The 20349-nt window shown below is 37.6% G+C and overlaps 1 protein-coding gene across 18 annotated transcripts in view; it reads right to left on the bottom strand.

The window, feature by feature from the left end:
* pcbp3 (poly(rC) binding protein 3) overlaps positions 1-20349 on the bottom strand; it is a 108123-nt gene that overhangs the window by 15739 nt on the left and 72035 nt on the right. For 5 of the 18 annotated variants that reach the window (XM_052010131.1, XM_052009990.1, XM_052009937.1 and 2 more), the window contains 8 exons: positions 18454-18477; positions 17289-17321; positions 17065-17181; positions 13284-13415; positions 12487-12627; positions 8772-8915; positions 5106-5147; positions 1940-2108 (listed from right to left, as the gene is read on the bottom strand). In XM_052010131.1, coding sequence (XP_051866091.1) covers positions 1940-2108; positions 5106-5147; positions 8772-8915; positions 12487-12627; positions 13284-13415; positions 17065-17181; positions 17289-17321; positions 18454-18477 — 802 coding nt within the window. Of the gene's footprint in view, positions 1-1430; positions 1510-1939; positions 2109-5105; positions 5148-8771; positions 8916-12486; positions 12628-13283; positions 13416-17064; positions 17182-17288; positions 17322-18453; positions 18478-20349 lie in introns of all 18 variants that reach the window. The other 13 variants (XM_052010138.1, XM_052010048.1, XM_052010057.1 and 10 more) reach the window with 12 other exon arrangements.

The following is a 20349-nucleotide window of genomic DNA, read 5'->3' as shown; positions in this document are numbered from 1 at the left end:
ACTTCTGGAATAAATTAAAATAGACTGGATTTTGCAGTAATGGCAAAAAAAAGTCAGTGCTAACTGTAATTCAAAAGTGAAACTTTAAAATTTCCATTCATATATACTTTAATGCAGATATCATATCGTTGCTGTCACTGATTCAGCCCTTGTGTACCTTACTACCTTCTCTGCTGCAAACATGAAAAACGAGTTGAACTTAAAAGAACTCATATTTATCAACTAGTTTCCATGTAAAATATCCTGAGAATAAGCAACTTTGATGCTTGAGGACTAACAGAAACTTAACAACAATTACTGCTTAGCAAACTGTATTCGAGAGATTAATCATGAGTAAATTCTATTATGTGAACATTTTAAAAATATAATGGATATTAAATCATTTTTAAAAATGTAAAATACATTAACTTCCATGTAATTATATGCATTTTCTAATCTTTATTTATCATCTATAACATGCCTAAGATATTAGTTAAAAAGAGAGATAGCGCCTTCTTGGTTTGATCTCAGTGATGTAATTATATCGATCTGAGCTGATTTGATAATATTATGAATACCAGGAATCCCTTTAAAATGACAGCAACTCGCATCAGAGAAGTTTTTGCAACTTTGTTGGATGTTGACTGCATTTGCTGTTACTTGGCCACTGACTGCAAAACCCACAACAATGCTTAAGATTGTACATAAATAAGAATCTTATTATGGGCAATTGTCAAAGTACAAACAAATTAGCCATATCTTGTCATGGTGATATGATACTACGAAACCTTTCAAATACTGTTTCTATTTTGGGATTGCCCCACTAAACAAGTCTGACTCATTCTCTTATTCTTGTACCTAGTTTTTCTGCTTTTAAGATAGCAAAAGTGCATCAGTCAAGTTTGAAAGACCTTTGTGAAAATCATTGGAAACAACTGCAGTTGCTTTAGATTATAAATTACCATCAGATCACACACACACTTCCACAATGGCCATTCAATTTTTGTTTATATATTCAAAAAATTATACCCTTTGGTGAAGCAGCAAAGCATTTTCTTCTTTTCAAATTATTTGTTCAAGCAAAACTAGTCCTTAAATTTTCTGCTATTTGCTGCAGTTTAATCTATAGCAATTATTTTAATTAAAGATTGTTTACTGTACAGATATGAAAAAGAGCAGAATCGCTGTTGGATTAATAACAACAAAATACCATGAGAAACTGATCCACATCCAAACTACACATTCACCTCCATTCAGTCAAAAGCAGGTTAAAAACAGAATGCTAAAAATTAATTTTGCTTTACAAATTTGTTAATTAAACTTAGATTAAATCCTGAAGCAATGAGCATATATCCATTCCATTTTTTTTAAAAAAAGAAACAATAGAGAGAGAAAAGAGAAAAACAGAGGTGCCAAGAAAAGGAGCTGAATAGGGCACTGTGGGTACGTACCAGGGAAACCAGGGGTGGTCTGCCCAAGGGGAGTAAAGGGGGTATGCTGCATAGCCAACTGATGAAGCTTGGTCAACTGCTGAGGGTAGGAGGGGAAATTAGAACTAACTGATTACTTTACAATAACACAAACACTACTCTTAGAAACAAAAAAAAAGTCAGTCAACAATGAACCATGCAGTAACATGGCAAACACTCAATTTGATGGAAAATAAGATACTTTTTTTTCTTTGAAATTACATTTTCTGTGCCTGGTGTGTCACCTTTCCTTAATGTCTCCCAATATTAAAATATGAAAAATCGCTGTACGCCACTGGGAAATTCTCCTAGCAAACAAGAGGAAGGAAAGGCCCAATCTCAGCTGAGAGTTAGCAAAAAAAAAAGTTGCTGAGCTCCCTCTGGAAGTAGATGTCAGCAAGCCTGGCTTCATCTGGTGCCCCATCTGAGACCTATAGGTACCCATGTGACAAGAGACAGAAGAGTCAGCCTCTTTTGGGACTTAAACATACCCCAAGTTCCTGAATCTTCATTACAGTTTTTTAATTCCATTTTTTCTCTCAAGGACTCTGGTCTCCATGCAGATTCCTTCAGCTGGGAGGATGGGTGAGCAAGCTGCGGACTTCTCCACAATGTTGATGCCAACGCCGCTTTATAGTCAGCCGACAAGAGGCACGCATCCTGTGGAGCAAGATGGCCAGTGTCAGAGTTGAGATGCTCCAATAGCATGAGACACCCTGCCTTGCTGTTTGACTGAGAAACTGAAGGAACCGGTTGCAAGTGCAGGTGGAAGATTAGAGCTTCCGACATTGTTGGCATCAAACAACTTCTTTGTTTATTGTGGCAGCATGTGCGGTTTAGGCAGCAGTAAAACTCAAACCCATAATGCATGGAGCAATTTTTAACATAGATTAATGGCATGTTTATTTTACCGTGTAGTCAGAATCAAACTGGACAGCTAGGTTTGTTGATGGGTGTCTTACAGCCACTCTTCAACAAACACAATAGTGATCATAGCAGAGTAACATATCGTTACCAGAGAACCAGAAGAGAAAGGAATGGATTCCACATTGAAATATATAACTGACACTAAACATCCAGTAAGGGTCTTGTAAGCTTCTGTCACCTTCTGAAACAACTGTTAAAGAATAACAGGCTCAAAGTGCTTACTGGATTTTGGAATATCAATTGCTTTAATGGCTTGAAGTAACTCCATTTCTACACCTCAAATGCTGAAGACATTTGACATAAGTACATATGGCAAGACTTGGAGTATGAGAAGGGGTGTTCAAGAAAACATTAACAGCTAGAATTCCAATTAGTTTGGATTATCTAATGGAAATCTGAAGTATGGTGTCAATGCAATTTGAATTTGATTGAAATATATCCATTTCAACACCTTGGAATCTACCAGATGTTTACATTTTAGGGAAAAATATAAACACTACAGTGAAATTAAATGGTAAAAATTCTTACTGCACTTGCAGGGAACTTACAAGAGATGGCCACAAAAATTGATTAGCCTGTGGATACTTGGATGACATGCAGAGTTTGCTTTCCATTCTTTAAATGGATGCTTCACTATTTTGACAGTACAATATGAAAAATCCAAAAAGGTAGGAAGAATGAGAGGTGATCTCATTGAAAGACAAGCTCTAACACAGCTTGATCAGATTGATGCAGGGATGATGTTCCCCTGGCTGAGGGTCCAGAATGAGGGTGTCAGAGTCTCAACATAATATGCAAATCATTTAGAACTACAAATAAGAAGGAATTTCTTCATACCTGTAGTGAATCTTTGAAATTCTCTACCCTAGAGGGCTGCGTAGGCTTAGCCATTGTATATATTCACAACAGATTGATTTTTGGATATTAACTGAATCAAGGGATACAAGGTTAATACAGGGAAATGGCAAAAGGGGCCAAATGGCCTATTTTGGTTCTACTTATAATGTTAAGATAATGGACTGAGATACCTCTGATAGAAAATGGAGAAATCAGATGAACACTAAGTCACAAAAATTGCTGGAGTTGTGCACTTTACATATTCTATTTAACTTAATGCTATATTCAAACTCTAAAAATTTTTATTTGAGATCTTGCAACAGTTTTTTCACTCAGTTGGAGGGACAGAGAATGAAGTGTCTGGCCTTTGCCACAAATGCCAAGAACTGCACAAGGATGCAAAGCCAGCAATTCAATCCACCAAGACGTGGAAAAGTAATTCTCACTGAGCTGCAAATACAGATACAATACACTCTGCTGATTGCAATGTATATTTTTTTTTGCTGTGGGTGCAGTTGGCAGAATGCTGGTATTCAGCAATTCTATCAACCTTCTCACGAATGATCCTATTTTAAAGAAATCACAATGGAATGCCTTGCTAGAACTTGCAATGCGATTTCAAGAGAATGCTTTTTGATGGCATTCCTGATCTTGCAAAAGTCAATTCTAAACATCCACAATAACCTTTAACTAAGACTAATTAATTTTTTTTTGAGGAAATAACTTGCAGTGAATGCCTTTAGTGCCCGTTAATGTATTCTTATGTCCAGAAGGTGGCCCACAAAATTTCACTTGAGTGTGTTTGCTAAAATGAAATTTCATCGAATTTAAAGGTAAGTAAAGGACTAGGTTAGGAAATCAGTGAGACAATGTAAGGTCATCCATTTTGGACCAAATGGAGATAAATCTAAGTAATATTGTAAAGATAAGAACAGTCCAAAGAGATTTAAGAGCTTGTGTGATGTGTTAGGAAGATTTCCTAAACAGGTGGAACAAAATAAAACCCATAAGGCTAAAAGGTCAACAATTCATTATAATTAGAGGGCTGAATATACAGGGAAGGAATTTTTGGTAAGCCTATGCAAAGCCCTGGCCAGGCAAGATATGGAGTAATGTGTTCATTTCTGGGCAGCACATCATAGAAAAATTAGGGTTGAAGCAGCTGAACAAAGATTCAAAATATTAACCAGGTTCCAAGTGTTCTATTATAAGGAGCAATTGCATAGCTGGTCTTGCAATCCCAAGAATATACACAGAGGCAATTTGAATCAGATAATTAAAATTTTGAAAGGATTTGAGAGAGTAATTTTTTTCACTGGTGGGGTCAAATCTAAAACAAAGGGAAGTCAGGACCAAGCCTCTCAGGAGAGCATTAGAAGTATTTCTAAAGCTACATGTGGTATAAGAGTGAAACCTTCCATGACAAAATGCAGATGCCAGCTCAATGAATAATGTTAATTGGGAGCAATAGAATTTAGCTCACCAGAAGGAAATGGATGTGAAGCAGGTACAGTTAGGAACTAAATCAGCTTAAAGAGTTTACAAGTTTGTGTAACCTATGAAAAATGGTTACACAACTGTTCAAAAACATTCTTTATTCTTAAGTATTTGGACCACTACACATCAAGCATCAGATATGACTTCACTATTAATTTGATCCAGCCATGAGGACTGCGAGAGTGAGGCACTTATTTTCCATCAAATACATTTGTAAACATTACAATATAACAAAGTGGTCAGTTAAAAACAATTACCAGAGATTACAAATACATTGGTAACTGTACAAGTGAAATCATAATAAAACATTTTATTAATATTCATTAATAATATACATCATGCATTTCATTTTCCATTGGAGCTCATAATTAGGGTAAGAAAGGGGGAAAAACTCACATCTGGGTGTGGAATGGCATACTGTCCCTGAATTGTATAGGCCTGAAAAAGTGAAAGAAAAAAAACAATCCTCTTTTGAAGCTCCTCATCCAAAAAAAGTGATCCACAATTTACACCACTGCAAGCACCTAACCTGCATCTAATTTCTGTACATTGGAATGCATGTTATCTCAGCAAAGGTGTTGTCTAATAATACGAAGGAAATCATGCAAAAACTATAGGAATGTTACTAATAGGGATTTGGAACTGTCAACAAAGTGCAGGATGAAATGACATCTGCAGATACAACTGATTACCTAACACTTAGTTTAATTTAGAAAGCAACAATTTCAGTGGTAGCTTTAATTGCACAATAAAGCACTAGAGTGTTATTTGAAGCCATTAGCCAATTGGACATCAGTATTTATTGGTTAAGTTCCAACATGTTAACAGATGTATTGCACACAACTAAGCCATGTCTTGCAAATATCCATTCACCCCAAAGGCATCACATTAGTTTTTAAAACCACTAGTTTTCTGATTTTGCAGAACAATGAATAAACTCTGATAACACACAAAGTACATACTGACATTAAGAAATTGCCCATATCACAGAGATTCTGTTGCTATTCTAAATGCAGTTTTAGTGACATAGAAATTTGTTGCTGTGGTGTTCTCCCACACCCTCCCACCCACCACACCAGTGCTAAATGGATTTAAAGCAATTTTCTCCTCCAGAGTGAAATGAGATTACAAAGGTTTCTGAATTTTCAGAAATCTGACCAGGTACCATATGTTGCTAACCACACTTACACAAGTCAGCAGTTTTCTGCATCAGCTGCACACACCATCATTCTTTGAACAATTCTTTGGGAGAAGTTAGTTCAGATGGCTTTGAAACCATACCTGCATCGGACATACTCAACTTAATGTCTCATGTTTTCACTACACTGCTTGCTCTGCAGCTGCACAATTTCAGAGGGCTTTCCTTGAGCATGTCCAGCTGAAATCAGTCTTAGGCAGGTTGCATTTACTTATCAATGTCCCCAACAGTATTAACTCTCCCACTCACTGATCCTTCTGCCCCAGCTGTTAATTTCCTTAATGTGATACCCTTGAACCAAACAATCGACAGTCCCCCTTGAGTACCAACTGCAGCAATCGGACCATCACCCCAACTCCTCTTACAAACCCATGTGTTTGCACCCACCCCTGCAGACTCAAAAACTTACCAGCTCTTTTGATGTGCCGTGCAAAAAGGAAAGGCTGATTCAGTGGTACCCAATGTCTCAGGTACAACTGAATTTTAAAGCAGAGGACCCATGAAAATGGTCAATGGAGGGACGGCTACAACCTTTATTGCTTGCCTTCAATGGTTGGGACACTGATTACAAGAGTAAAGAAATCACGTTGCAGCTATACAAAACTTTTGTTAGGCTGCACTTGGAGTATTATGTGCAATTCTGGTTGCTCCATTACAGGCAAGATGTGAAAGCTTTGGAAAGGGTGCAGAAGAGGGTTACCAGGATGCTGCCTGGATTAGAGGGTATGACCTAAAAGGAGAGGTTGGACAAATTTAAGTTGTTTTCTTGAGCGTCAGAGGCTGAAGGAAGACCTGGTAGAAATTTATAAAGTTATGAGAGGCAGAGATAGGGTACACAATTAGAACCTTTTTTCCAGGGTAGAAATGTCAAATACTAGAGGACATGCATTTAAGGTTGGGGGGCAGGAAGTTTAAGGATGTTTGTGGCAATTTTTTTTTTTAAAAACTCAGCGGTAGATGCCTGGAATGAGCTCCTAGGGGTGATGGTGGAAGCAGGTGTGACAGGGGCATTTAAGAAGCTGTTAGAAAGATACATGAATAGGCAAGGAATGGAGGAATATGAATCATGTACAGGCAGAAAAGATTTAGTTTAATTCAGCATTGTTTTTGGCACATTTCGTGGGCTGAAGGGCCTGTTCCTGTGCTGTTCTATGTTTTTGTGGGTGTCAAAGAAAATACAGGCCGATAGTTTAAAAGGCCTATAGGGAATAGGATGTCATAGCAAAGATTTCCAACAATATAGTTGCTGGGGTGATCATATTATAACAGCACTGATCAAAATTGTTACTTCATTACTCAAATAAATGCAAAATTCACACTGTACAAACATTAATACTGCATAACAGGCTATTACTGCAAATTTGCTGCAATAACAAGCATGCTTATGTAGCAAAATTTTTTAAGCAGCTATTGAGAACAAGTCTGGCAAATATAATTAATGCCAATTCATTAACAGTTTATATAATGTATTCAATCTAATGGCAAATAGTATGGCACTTAGCAGAGGTATTAAATGTTTAACAAGCCACAGTGAGAGATATTAAGATAGACTTTAAGGAATGCTTTAAACCAACAGGAAGAGGTAGGTGAATCTTAAGCAAGAAAATTCAACAGCTTACGATCTTGGCAGCTGAATGCACGACCAAGTGCATAAGGAGGAGTGAATAAGTTTGACAATGAGCGAAAATCTATGGAGGGTTTTATATGCATAGGTAAAGATTTTGAAATCTTGTCAGGGAGGGAATTCAGATCGCCAAGCACAGGCATAATAGACTATGAGTCTTCAGAGCAAGATATAAATACAAATAAGGGGCTGCATACTGACTCAGCTAGTAGAGTTACTGCCTCTCAGCTCTAGTTACCTGGGTTCAATCCTGACCGGCAAACAGAAACATTTTTGAATTCAATATCATCTATGTTCTAAGGGTTTCAATGTACTCAGGCTGAAGATGTGCTGCCATCCCTCCAGTTTGCATTGGGCACTGTTATAGCGATGGGGTACATCAAACATTCATACAGCATCGCATTTAATAAAAACATCTAAACATAACCACCTCGTAATTGCAGCCACAAACCAAAGCCCCAGCATTTGGTGGCAAACAATCTAAGGGCTACAAAGTACTGTAGTAGGCACCGCTGTGCTTTTCTAAAGTACTGCAGAAACCTGCTTCCTTCTTTTGTTGTAACAGGGAGAAAAATTATTGATGCTACACATGATTTGGGGTTATAAATTTATAACTGGATTGAGACAATTTTAGAAAGAAATTTACCACTGGATTAACAGTCTTAGTCACGAAATTGCAAGTTTGAACTGACACTGACCACTGTGAAAATACTACTATATTAATATTTTCTTGAATTACCCATTACTCAGAGGGCAAAATATTGCAGTCACCATCAGAAAGGTTCCATTGTGCTTCAGCACTAATATCACAATAATCACTTATTACTGCTGAATAGCTGGAAAATCTCAAGACTGGACTATCCAGTTATGCAGTGACAAATCATGAAGTGACTATAAGCTTATCCTGAATTAGTTTAAAACAATAGTACTATAAGTCTATTAAAAATAAAATACAAAAATGGTCAGAAAAGGTTTCAGGTTTCAACCATGTGACATTTACTCAGATTGTAGGCAAAATCTTTGCTGAGACAAGGTGCATATTTAGGATGATCTGGAGCTATTCAATATTATCACACATCAATGTGTATGCACTCAAGTGGGAGGATAGGAAGGCGCGCACATGTACACACGCATACACACACACACTAACACACGCGCTCTTCTAAGCAATATCTGACACAGTTCAGTGGCCATTAGGAAACAACATGCAAGTGAAGATGAGAAACCTGAATGCACTAACAGGCAGTGGCTGGTGCTGCAGTAAGAGGCTGAGGTTGGCTGCAGAGGCCGAGAGGGGATCTGCTCTTACCTGGCCACCTGCAAAAATGACGGGGGCAGAGGCGGGCTTTGGGCGGTAGGGAATGGTGGCACCTTTCGGTGGGGACTAGGAGGGACAGGGAAAGCATGTTAGAAACAGCGTTAGAACAGGTTCAACTCTGGAAAAAAAAGGCAAATTCAAATCATAAAACATGAGAAAATACAATAGCAAACATTTTTACAATTACCACATCCCATATTAACAGAATAAATTTATTCAAAACAAATGCATCAGAAAATCACACTGTTAATAAGAACTTCAGAATCAATTATTTCAATAATACATAGAAATTCATTGCTGTTCGATGTCCTCCTGCTTTTGTTCCTACATGTATGCAACAAAATAATTTGAAATGGTCTCTTGCATACCACCTCCTCCTCAATAACTTTGACTCAGTTATAGATGTTTTAACTACTATTATCAAGTTACAACAATGCACCTTAAAAGCAGAGAACTAATTAATAAGAAATTTGGGAAACTACGTGGAGTTAAGCCAAGACCATGGAAAAAACAGGTCAAGCTTGCTACACAAAAGGAAGCTCATTATTTAAATTTTTTTTGAAAAGTCATCTTAGCAAATGTAAAGTTTATATAGAATGTTGTAGGTACTGTCAATCTGACTACTAGTGGGCTTTCAAAGACTAACAATCTTTTCGTATTAACTTGCATGCTTAGAGAGGATGTCAAGTGGTGCGCAAACAAGAGGAAAAGAAATTGCAGTAACAGAGATGCTCTTCCAACAGTGAGGCATACAGAAGCATTACACTGGATCAAATCTATTTTAATGGTCATCATACATTTCTTGATCTTGCAAAGGATACAAGCAACTGTGAATGTGGTTCATTTGCCACCTCATCTTTTATTATGTCAAGAGTTCAACAGAATACCTATCTGATGCATTATGACAAATGCACATGCAACTGAGGGCATGGTGGTCTTTGTAAACACATCCACTAGGAATCAAGTTGTGACTGAGTCTGCATCACTTTATGTAGGAACTTAAAGGAGATGGTAATATCCTTCCATTTCTGAATTAGGGAAATTGTACACTTATCTACTTTAATCCATGTAACACCAGGTGAGTCAGTTACAGTAATGATTTAAGCAATAGAGTTCTCAATCACTATCCAGTCACTATTACTTAATACTGTTTTATCAATTACATATGTTCAAGACATTGTCAAGAATCAAGAACTAGACTATGCTTTGACAAATCCCATTTAATTGGATACCCTTTGCCAACTGGATAAATGACAACCTTCTAATCATTTTTACAATTGGGACAATTAACAGGTTGACAAAATAATTGAAAATATCAAAAAAAAACTTCATAGTTGTGAAACAGAATATGTAATTGAAAATTCTCAATAATTAAGTCAGATGGTTAAAAATTCCAAAATAATGAATTTATTTGAAGGCCTCTAGATTTTAATCTACAAAACCTTACCTCTCCAGCCGCCTTTAGTAGATTCATTTCACATTTGTAGTTCTTTACTTCAATTACTTAGTGGAACAATGGCAGAGGCATTTCAATAAGTTTTAATTTTAAAAGAAATCCCCATCTCCAAACACTGCTCCATTTCCAGACAATAAAGCAATTTAGTCAATATCAGCAATATATCCATGATAATTAATTCAAAATTAATTGATGGGAGATTACTAAAAATGGGAAAAACCATTCACACAATGCAAACATAGTTGATTTTAGCTTAATCTTCAAGTAACAACCTGGATTAGAAGGACCCTCATTCAGGACACGTGAAGCTGAAAGGTAAGGTAAAGTGAACAAATTTCATCTGCCCACCTTTCTGGTTATAATCTTTTTTACCTACAGAAGATTTCTCACTTTTCACTCATATTACATTAGCTTGTCCTGGTTTTAAGATAACTGACGGCATGAGCTGAATCTATTTCGCTTTTACAGGCCCGTAAGCCCATACAATATGTATTCTGAGGGAGATGATGAAATAGGTAACCAACCAACCTCCAACCCAACCCTTTACATTATCTACCTGGTACTTGTTTTAGCTTAAGTACTTCAGTGTTATGATGATTGTTAATTTTCTATAGTTAGCCAGAAACCTAACAATGGTTGTGTTTGCAGTTCCAGAAAGAGCCCAAGATGGAGAACACCACTATAACTTTGTGTTTTGTTATATTAATATTTCATTCTTATGTTTTTTTTAAGTAGGACCAAAGGATTACATAATACCACCACCCACTGCATTTGGGGGAAAATGTTGGAATGATACACTGCCTAAGAAAAGTTTCCCTGATTAAAAATAAAATACTGCAGATCCCTAAATTCTGAAAAAAAGGAACATGGTTAACATTTTCATCGGAAAAGGTCATAGAAAATCAATGACATGAAACGTTGGGCCAGATTCCACTGCTGGATCTGCAAACATTGGTTAGCTGCATTGTGTCTGCATCAACATGTTCTAGACTTCTGCCTCTGTGGCGACAAGGTCTTGAAGTCATTGGGAGATGAATGGCTGCAAAAGCTAAGAGCAGTTAAGGGTTGAAAACGATCTGGCCAAAACTCTTATGCTTTCACCATGCTTGCTGAGAGTTTCCAGTTTCTTTTTTTTTTGTTACTTACTTGCTAAAGCCACCTAGTTACTAGGATGCTAGAAATATTTCTATAGGTTGCATGTTTGTACGTTTCTTGATAAATGGTGTTTAGTTTACAATATTACATTGCAACAACCTAACTTTCACAAGAGCTTCATCTCAGCGTAAATGATAAGAGTATAACAGACAACTGGAACCACTGGTTAAGTCGTCAGTTGATTCACATTTTATGAATGCACTCACATGCATCTATTATATTTTGTAGACTTTGAAAAGGACCAAATCAAATTCTGTCTGTCTTTGCACAGGATAGTTAGAAGCTAACAAAACTATGAATATGGAATTGTGTCATTCAAATCTTTTAAGTCCCCCCCCCCCCCCCCCCCCGAAAAACCTGAGGACATTTCGGTGGCTGTTCCACTGAAAAATTCTCTAATCTAACCTTTTGCTCATAACTGTAAATGCAACTTCTCTTCGATAAATCAAGAAAGAATTTGCATGATGAATAATATCAAGTAAAACAACAGTCTACTTCTTAATCTCCAAGTGACTGGCTTTAGCTTCTAAAAACCAGCAAACAAATAATTATTTGCAATGATTATTTGTGCAAATTTGAGACAAATTTTCTATTGATAATGCAATTAGTGAAATGGAATGTTGACTAAAGATGTTAATGTTAAGAGTTCTGCTGTGCATTTTTAATTTATTCAACTATTCATATATTTAGCTGTTGAATTTAAATAGGAAAAAGGTGAAAACTCTGATTAGAGTTTAAAAAAAAAGGAATGGTCCAGATTGTAGATACTGTATCTGTTTGTTTTAAGGTATTTCCAGTTAAACAAAGGACATCAAAAGAAGAATCAAACAAAAAAAAATGATGCTAACACTTCAAAACTGAATAGCATTTGTGATCTTAAATATCTGGCTCCAGAACTGACTCACATTACAAAGTTAAACTTGATCTTATAAGGTACAACCATCCCTTTTGCCAATTCCCAATGAAGTTAAATAACAGAGAGTTGCCATCACTTCCTCCTTAGAACTCTCTGCTCTTGATGCTCGCCTTATACTCTACCTCCAGCATCACCACACATATTTGCTTCACACATTGGATGATTGCATCTGGCATCCCGGAGATTGTCACAGCTCGTTCAGTGGAATTAGGCAGCATGTCCCCTGCCACCTGGACTTGAGCCCCTGTTGACTGGAAAGCAAAAACAAAACATCTGTGTATACCCAGGTGTTGTGCTAAAGGCAGGAAAATGTCCTCTGTGGTACAATAAATTGGTAGGTCTGTTTAATGAAACCATTTAATGAAATTTGGCTGCATTATGAATAGATAACATTTCAATTAGTATGTGTACCTCAAGATGCCTATACAAAATGAAATAAATATGGCAAGAACAGCAATATCAGATTATAATCTTATTCAGCATTGAAATAAATTATCTTAACTATTAAAATAGTGGTCAATAATTTAATGTGAATGTTTAAATGGTGAAAAATTAAATTCAGCACAAGGTATTTCAGTACAATAATAATTCAAACCTAACAAATTGTGTTCATAAATTGTATTTTTGCAATTTCAATCAATATAGATTATGCTTCATTTCAAAAGCTAGATTCCAAAGAGCCAGCAAAAAGAAAAATCAACTTCACTATCATCACTAGTGGGTCAGATCAGATGTTAGGGCAACTCAGGTGATCAGCAATGACCATCTGTTCTGGAAATTGGGACTCCATTGCCGGTTTTGCACACTAACAAACATGTTATTTTGGGACGGAGTTTCACATCACACAACACACTCTAACAAGATCAACTACAGTCAAGAAGAGTATTGAATGAACGGAAATGCTGACCTCGCGAATTTCTTTGATTTTGGAGCCTCCTTTTCCAATCAGAGATCCACACTGGCTGGCTGGTACAACGAGTCGCAAGGTCACGGGTGGTTTACTGGTGGCTGTACTGTTGCTCATTGAATTATCAATGTCCTGAAATTAGATGCAGATTCTGAATGAACTCAAAGTTTAACTTCTGTTACAATCTATTTTTTTAAAATTCTCAACATGATGCTGTCTTCAGAACTTACTTAATCTGAGAAACTGGTGGTTTGCTGCCTTCATGAACCATGGCAGATGGTACATTGAAGGTATTCCTTGAGGTCAGTTCTCAGAATTTGTTAACAGTATGCTTTGTTCGCAGGCCAGAATGGTGTGAGTCTTGGAGGGATCTTGCAGGAGGTGGCAGTACCATGCTGTTTCCCATCCCTTCTAGACAATATATTTTGCACATTTAGGAGCTGCTGTCACAGCAGCCTTAGCAGACTGGCAAAGATTTTTTTTTGCAAGTGTACATACTGGAGTCAAGGTACATCAGTGATGGAGCTGTTAAAATGCCTGTCAAGTGAACGATTTTGCCTTTGATGGCATGCCGTGCTCACAGTGCACTCCAGGAACTACACTCAGGAAGGTGGAGAGTATCCCATCATATTTGTGCCTTGTAAATGGTAAAAGAAAGTTTGTGGGGAGCCAGAGGGCAAGTCACATCACAGAATACTCAGTAGGCATGGTAGTTGCAAAGGAAAGTGAATACTGCAATCACTAGTAAACATCCCCAATTCTGAACATATGATGGCTAGAAAGGTATTGGCGAAGCAGCTGGAATTGGTTGGCCATAGGTCACTGCCCTGAGGAGATGTTGCAGCAAGAGTGGTGCTGAACCAATCTTGGGGATGGATATTTAAGCTCACCACCTGGAATAAGTTATGTCTTTGCTACCTTCAGTATTTCTCAAATTTCCATCCAATGTGGAAAAGTACTAATTTGTTAGCTAAGGGATGATGGTTAATGGAAATCAAAAGGATAGTTCCTTGCAGGTGTTGGACCTGATGGAACCTGTAGTCAGTGTTCAAGATTTGCAGAGGATATTCTCCTGACTGCATGCCATTGTGCCATCGCCTCTAAGGAATCCATCTTCCTGATAGAGCCTACCTAGGGATCATGTTGGAAGAGTCTGAAGGTTAGCTTCTGCAAATTTGATTGTCAACTAATGAAAGCAGAAAATGCTGTAACTACTTAGCAGGTCAAACAGCATCGGTGGAAAGAGAAATAGTTAAATATTTTAGGTTGATGACTTTCATTAGAACAAGTAAAACTTACATATCAAATATGTTTTAAATTGCAATGGGGAGGAGTGAAAAGAACAAAAGTGAATTTTATAGGGCAGACACCAAGTGAGACTGAATGACACAAAAGGTGGTAGTGACAGAAAAGAAGCAGGTGAAGGCTTATTAATTGCATTAATCTCTGAATGAGATGTATGTAGGAGATGTATACAGGAGATGAATGAGGAAAGATGCTGGACCTGCAGGGTGCAAAATATGACAGCTACTGGAAACCTGAAAAAAAATAGAATCCTGTAAATGCCCAGCACCTGTGGAGAGAAAAATCAAGTTCAGATTATAGGTTGATGAATTACCATCTGAACTGGCTAGTTCAGTCACAAACTGAAAAGGCTGGTTACATGAAATTGAATTCAATGTTGAGTCCAGAGTGCAGCAACATGCCTAGTCAGAAGAAAAGCACTATGCTGCTGGAGGAACTCAGCAGGCCAGGCAGCATCTGTGGAGAAAAGCAGGCAGTCAATGTTTCAGGTCAGGATCCTTCTGCAGGACTGAAGATAGGAAAATGGGGAAGCCCAATATTTAGGAAGGAAAAGCAGAGCAGTGATAGGTGGACAAAAGAGGAGAGGCAGGGTAGGCACAAGGTGGTGATAGGCAGATACAGGTAAGAGATAGTGATAGGCAGGTGTGGGGGAGGAGGGGAGAACAGATCCACCAGGAGATAGGTCAAAGGTAAGGAGGAAAAAAGATGAGCAGAAGAGATAGGCTAGGAAAGGGATAGTTAGGAAAGAGATAGGAATGGTTGGGAGTGGGTGTGGGGGGCAGTGTGGGGATTACCTAAAAGTGGGAGAATTCTGTTCATGCCGTTAGACTGCAAGGTTCCAAGATGGAAAATGAGGTGCTGTTCCTCCAGTTTGTGCTTTGACTTCTCCTGGTAGTGGAGAACTGACATATCAGTGATAGTGTGGGAGGGAGAGTTGAAGTGACTGGCAACGGGGACTTGTCTAGTCAGAAGATGAGTTGCTGTTCCTTGACTTAATGCCGGGCTTCATTGGAACAGTACAAGAAGCCAAAGATAGGTCAGGGTGGGAGTGGAATTGAGAATTAAAGTGACAGGCTCAGGGTCACCCTTGTGCACTGAAGGAAAGTGGTTTGCAAAGCAGTTATTCGACCTCTGATTACTCGTTGTCAACTAATGAGTGGAACACCCAATGTTCCAGTTAGATGATGTCAGGGTCCAGTTCCACTCCAGAGACTCGAGCTTGAAAGTCTTGAACGACACCAGGTTAGTATTGAGAGAGCTGCACTGTTGAAATGCCTTTTTTGGAAGAGATGTTAAATCATGGCCTCATCTCGTCTCCCAGGTGGATGTCAAAGATTTCCTCGTACTATTTTGATGGGGAATGGGGGCAGTTCTCTGGATTACCCTGGCCAATATTTAGCTATCACTTGATATTATGATTTTTTTTTTAAAAAGCATCTGGTCATTGCCTCACTGCCATTTGCTGAAGCCCAACATGTGCAAATGGGCACCTGCAACAGTTACAGTGAACACACTTCAGAAATATTTTAGTTATATCACCCTGTAAAAGAATTAAGGTATCTGTCTCTCGCAGCTTTGCCTGAATCAAAGCAGGTAGTCCACCAAGTTTTATTTTTAGTATGTTTTATTCTAACAGTTGGATACAACTGAATGCCACGTTCAGATACCGGAAATGCAGATGTTAGAAATCTGATGAAGGGTCTTCAACCTGAAATGTCATCTTTGTTTCTTTTTCCACAAATGTTGCCTGGCCTGCTGGCTTTTTAAGACATTTCAGTCAATCACATCACCATGGGTCTAGAGTCACTTTAAGCCAAATTTTCTTCCTCAATGACATGAGGGAACCAGTTTTAAGAAAGGAAACAAGATTCAGTAATTTCATGGGCATCATCACTGATAATAGATATTTGATTCAATGTTATTTCATTGATTGAGTTTAAATTCCCTAGCTGCTACATTCAGTTTTGAACTCCCTTTCTTGGATCATTAGTCTGGACCATTAGAACCACCATGTTACCATTTCTTTGTGGCAGGGCAATAGAGATAGTAAGTTTAGAAACTTAGACCTTTAAGTTTAATGCCTCTTACTCTGTGCCCCCTAATATCCGGTCTCAACTTTTAGACAAGGCAATATCAATTTGAATCTCAAGGTATAGATTGCCATTTTAAATCACCTGCCAGAAATGCACCACTGCTCTCACTCTCCGTTTCTTGCATTCACTGTAAATCTAACTTGCAAACAAAGTTTCTTTTTACTGTGTGCAGTAGTGCAGCCTCAGTTTTCAGCAACATGATCCACTAGCATTAATTCTTTGTAAAAAGATGCCCTATTGATAAATTACAGCAGAACAAGACAAACAAGGAGAAACCTACATAGAAGTCATCTTGCCTTTCAATTCATTGTCATCTTCTACAGACTGGATCTCAACCAAATCACACTATTAAAATACAATGGAAAGAGAAACAAGTCTCTTACCTCCTCAAACTTGAAGGCAATCATTGCAAATGCCTTGAATATTGCATCAGTTGGGCCTGTGATGGTTACAATTCTCTCAGGACAATTTCCTTCAGAGATATTAATGCGTGCACCACTCTGAAACAGTGTGAGAATGACCAAGTTACTGCAGGAAATACATCACTCAGTGCATGCACGGAAATTCAAGGATAATGTAAGGAATCAGCCAATGACAATTCGCCTACCTCTTCACGCATCTTTTTCACAGTTTCACCTTTCTGAAAGAAAATGGAAGCATACAAAGCAGGTACTGCACCTTTGCAAATTTTGTACATGTAGTTCATGCTTGATAAAATGCTGTTCTCTAATATATGGACATAACAGCACTGGGTACAGAGACAAATGCAATCAACATTGACATGCAATAAACTGCTCTGGGTTAGAAAATTTAAATGATTCTTGCCAATTGAAATAGTGACATGTTTTCTGTGAATTTGACAGGACAGATTTTCCACTGCCCCGTAATCATTGGTCACCTGCACTCTGAATTGTATGGTTTCTTCCAGCATGTTCCAGAGCACATTGAGAGACTGGTTCCCAGCATATTGGTGAGACTTAGGGGCAGGACTTCACTCAATGCACGTGATCAGTTATGGTTACGAAGTGACTTGGGAACCAGGGAGGCCCAACTTGCAGACTCACTGCACCCACCCCCCCACCAAATCTGCAACTTATTCTGTTTATTCAGAATAAGTTTCTGACATTCAAAATCATTAGGTCCTATCAATAAATAAAAAATAAAATGTTTATAAAAAAGTACACACTTAAAAACAATTAAAACATTTAAACTTAATTAAATCCAATAAATAGCTTTGTATTTCTTTCTCCAATTGATTTCATCAGGTCCAATGTACACGTGCTATGTTAATCTGGCATGGAATCAGCAAGCAGATTTCCCAGTCTAAGAGCTGGATAATCTGTGGGTTCACAGTTCCCTGTTGGATTCCATATAGGGACCAGAGTGGCAGAGGCATCTCTACTCTACTATCACCTTCACATGGGAAGTGCCCATTTAAGATCTGTTCAGACCTTGGCAGAACATTTGCCCTTAAATTTAAATGACATTAATTAATCAGCATCTGTGGGAATCACACAAAGTTACAAATGCAATTATTTCTTGGGCCAGATCTAAAAGGCATGCCTTACTGAGGCAATAACAAAAAATTACACAAAGATTTCACAAAATAACATGAACATTTCTATTTACTAAAAACTAGAAGACCTTAACACTAGTAGATCAACATATTAAATATGTCATTAAGCATCTGGGGGGTTCACTATGCTTATGGTATGAAGACTTAAGTTTGCTTTGAATTATCAAAGTGCACAAAGTAAAATATTAATGCAAACCTTTCCAATGATGCTTCCAACTTCCTGCAAGAATCAAAAGAGAAATATTTATCAATACTTGTATATTGTCAGTACTTTCAAGCTCCTCTCCAGCATATTCCTTGGCTCATTCACTTAAAATTTTCTTGTGGCATAACCTAATAGTGGTTAATTTGCTTTGCATGAATGTATTAACCACTGCATTATGATAAAGCACAAATCAATTACATGCTGTCCCTGGGTAATGAATGGGCTCCGTTTTTACAGATGTCCTCAAGTTGATTTTGGCTACAGGTTGGAAAATACACAAAAATTACTCGATATAATAACCATACCTCCACAGTACTGTAATGAATGGCATATCAAAAGCACACTAGACCGATTAGGAAGAACAATTACTAAAAGTGGAGAGAGAGAAAGGGGAAACTAGTTCTGCTGCTCGTAGGAACAAACATATGTACATATATCAACTTTTGAACTTAGTAATATTATCGGAGCTTATTCACGAGTTGGATGTCCAGAAGTCAGGCATTCTTAACTCGAGGACAGCCTGTGTATATAATTGGTAACCAATCTGCAACCAGGGAAATGGAACACCAGCTAATGCTTGGTCACAGGAATGGTTTGGCAGGTTCATGAAAGTACCAAATCTTTCTTTAAAAAAAATGCTTACAGTCACAAGAAATAATACATCAGTTCTAAAGTAGAAATGATGCATTAAATTACCTCAATAGAAAAAAGTGCAAAGGGTGCACACATGGAGTCTACTGTACAGCGCTGGAAAAAGGTAGATGGGAGGGGACATGGCCCAGGAAGAAACAGCACTAGAAAGTGAATACAAGAGGATTCATCCCAAGCTACAATTCCTTTTGTCTATGCAGCTAAGCCAACATGAGTAGTGGAAGAACAATAAAAATATTTTTGTTTGAGCTCTGAATTGAGCTTAAATAATTCTGTAGCATCCTAAAATAAGGCAATTTTAAATAAAAATCTTCCAATGTGCAGTAACCAATTGCTGTAAGCGATGCAGTAGATACCACTTAACTAGATGAAGAGGAAAATAGTGATGCAACATGGCAGTTCCTCCTCCTCATTTGGAAATTTCAGATCAAATCATCCTCAAAAATGACAGACAGGAAAGAGTAAATGCCCTACCCCAGTTGATGCTAGGAATTACAAGCAAAAGAAAATCTGACATCCCCGGCAGGTAGTGTCAAAGTTCCTCACTTTGAAGGGGAATTGCTGCTGCTTCATTAATATTGTTTGGAACTGAAAGCAACAATGTTAAAAAGGAAAATATCAAATTGCCTCACTGATGACTAAGTAATTTTTAAAAATGAATTCTATGTCTTTAAGCAAACTCAAGAATCAAATGAGAAAAAAGCACTATTAGCCTCAGCAAGTTACCACAGTAGTAAAAGATGAAGAAAATTCACTCGTTTTATTCTTCAAATGTTCTACTTCGATTCTCCCCTTCACATGTCAACACTTGCAATCATGAATGCAGCTGCTACAGGCACAGTTGTGCCAATACCAGCAAGATGAAATTAAAAAGTCAGCTGAGGCAGGTTGAATACCAATGTCTCTCTCCACCCTCAAATGTGAAGTTACATAATCATCCTCTGAACAGTTTAATCTAATATAAAGTTTCATCTAACGAAGGAAAATGAGTTATGAGCAGAATCTTAAATTTAAATGCTCCATAACCTGTATGGCTGGTGAATTGTTGCCAAGTTTAAACTATTATTTGAAAATACTCATTCTGGTATATTGCTGCTCAAGAAAGCATAGCTAGATAATTCATCAGAATAAATCACTGCAATTATCTGTCAGCAAGATAAAGTGTAAATTAGAATATAAAGTTCCTGCAATCTAGCAAGTGCTACAAATTCTCATTTAATTACTGAGACCATTATT

The sequence above is a fragment of the Pristis pectinata genome, chromosome 1 (assembly GCF_009764475.1).
Source record: "Pristis pectinata isolate sPriPec2 chromosome 1, sPriPec2.1.pri, whole genome shotgun sequence".
Lineage (NCBI taxonomy): Eukaryota > Metazoa > Chordata > Chondrichthyes > Rhinopristiformes > Pristidae > Pristis > Pristis pectinata.
Note: the sequence above shows the minus strand (reverse complement) of the source record. Positions and strands in the feature narration are given on the sequence as shown.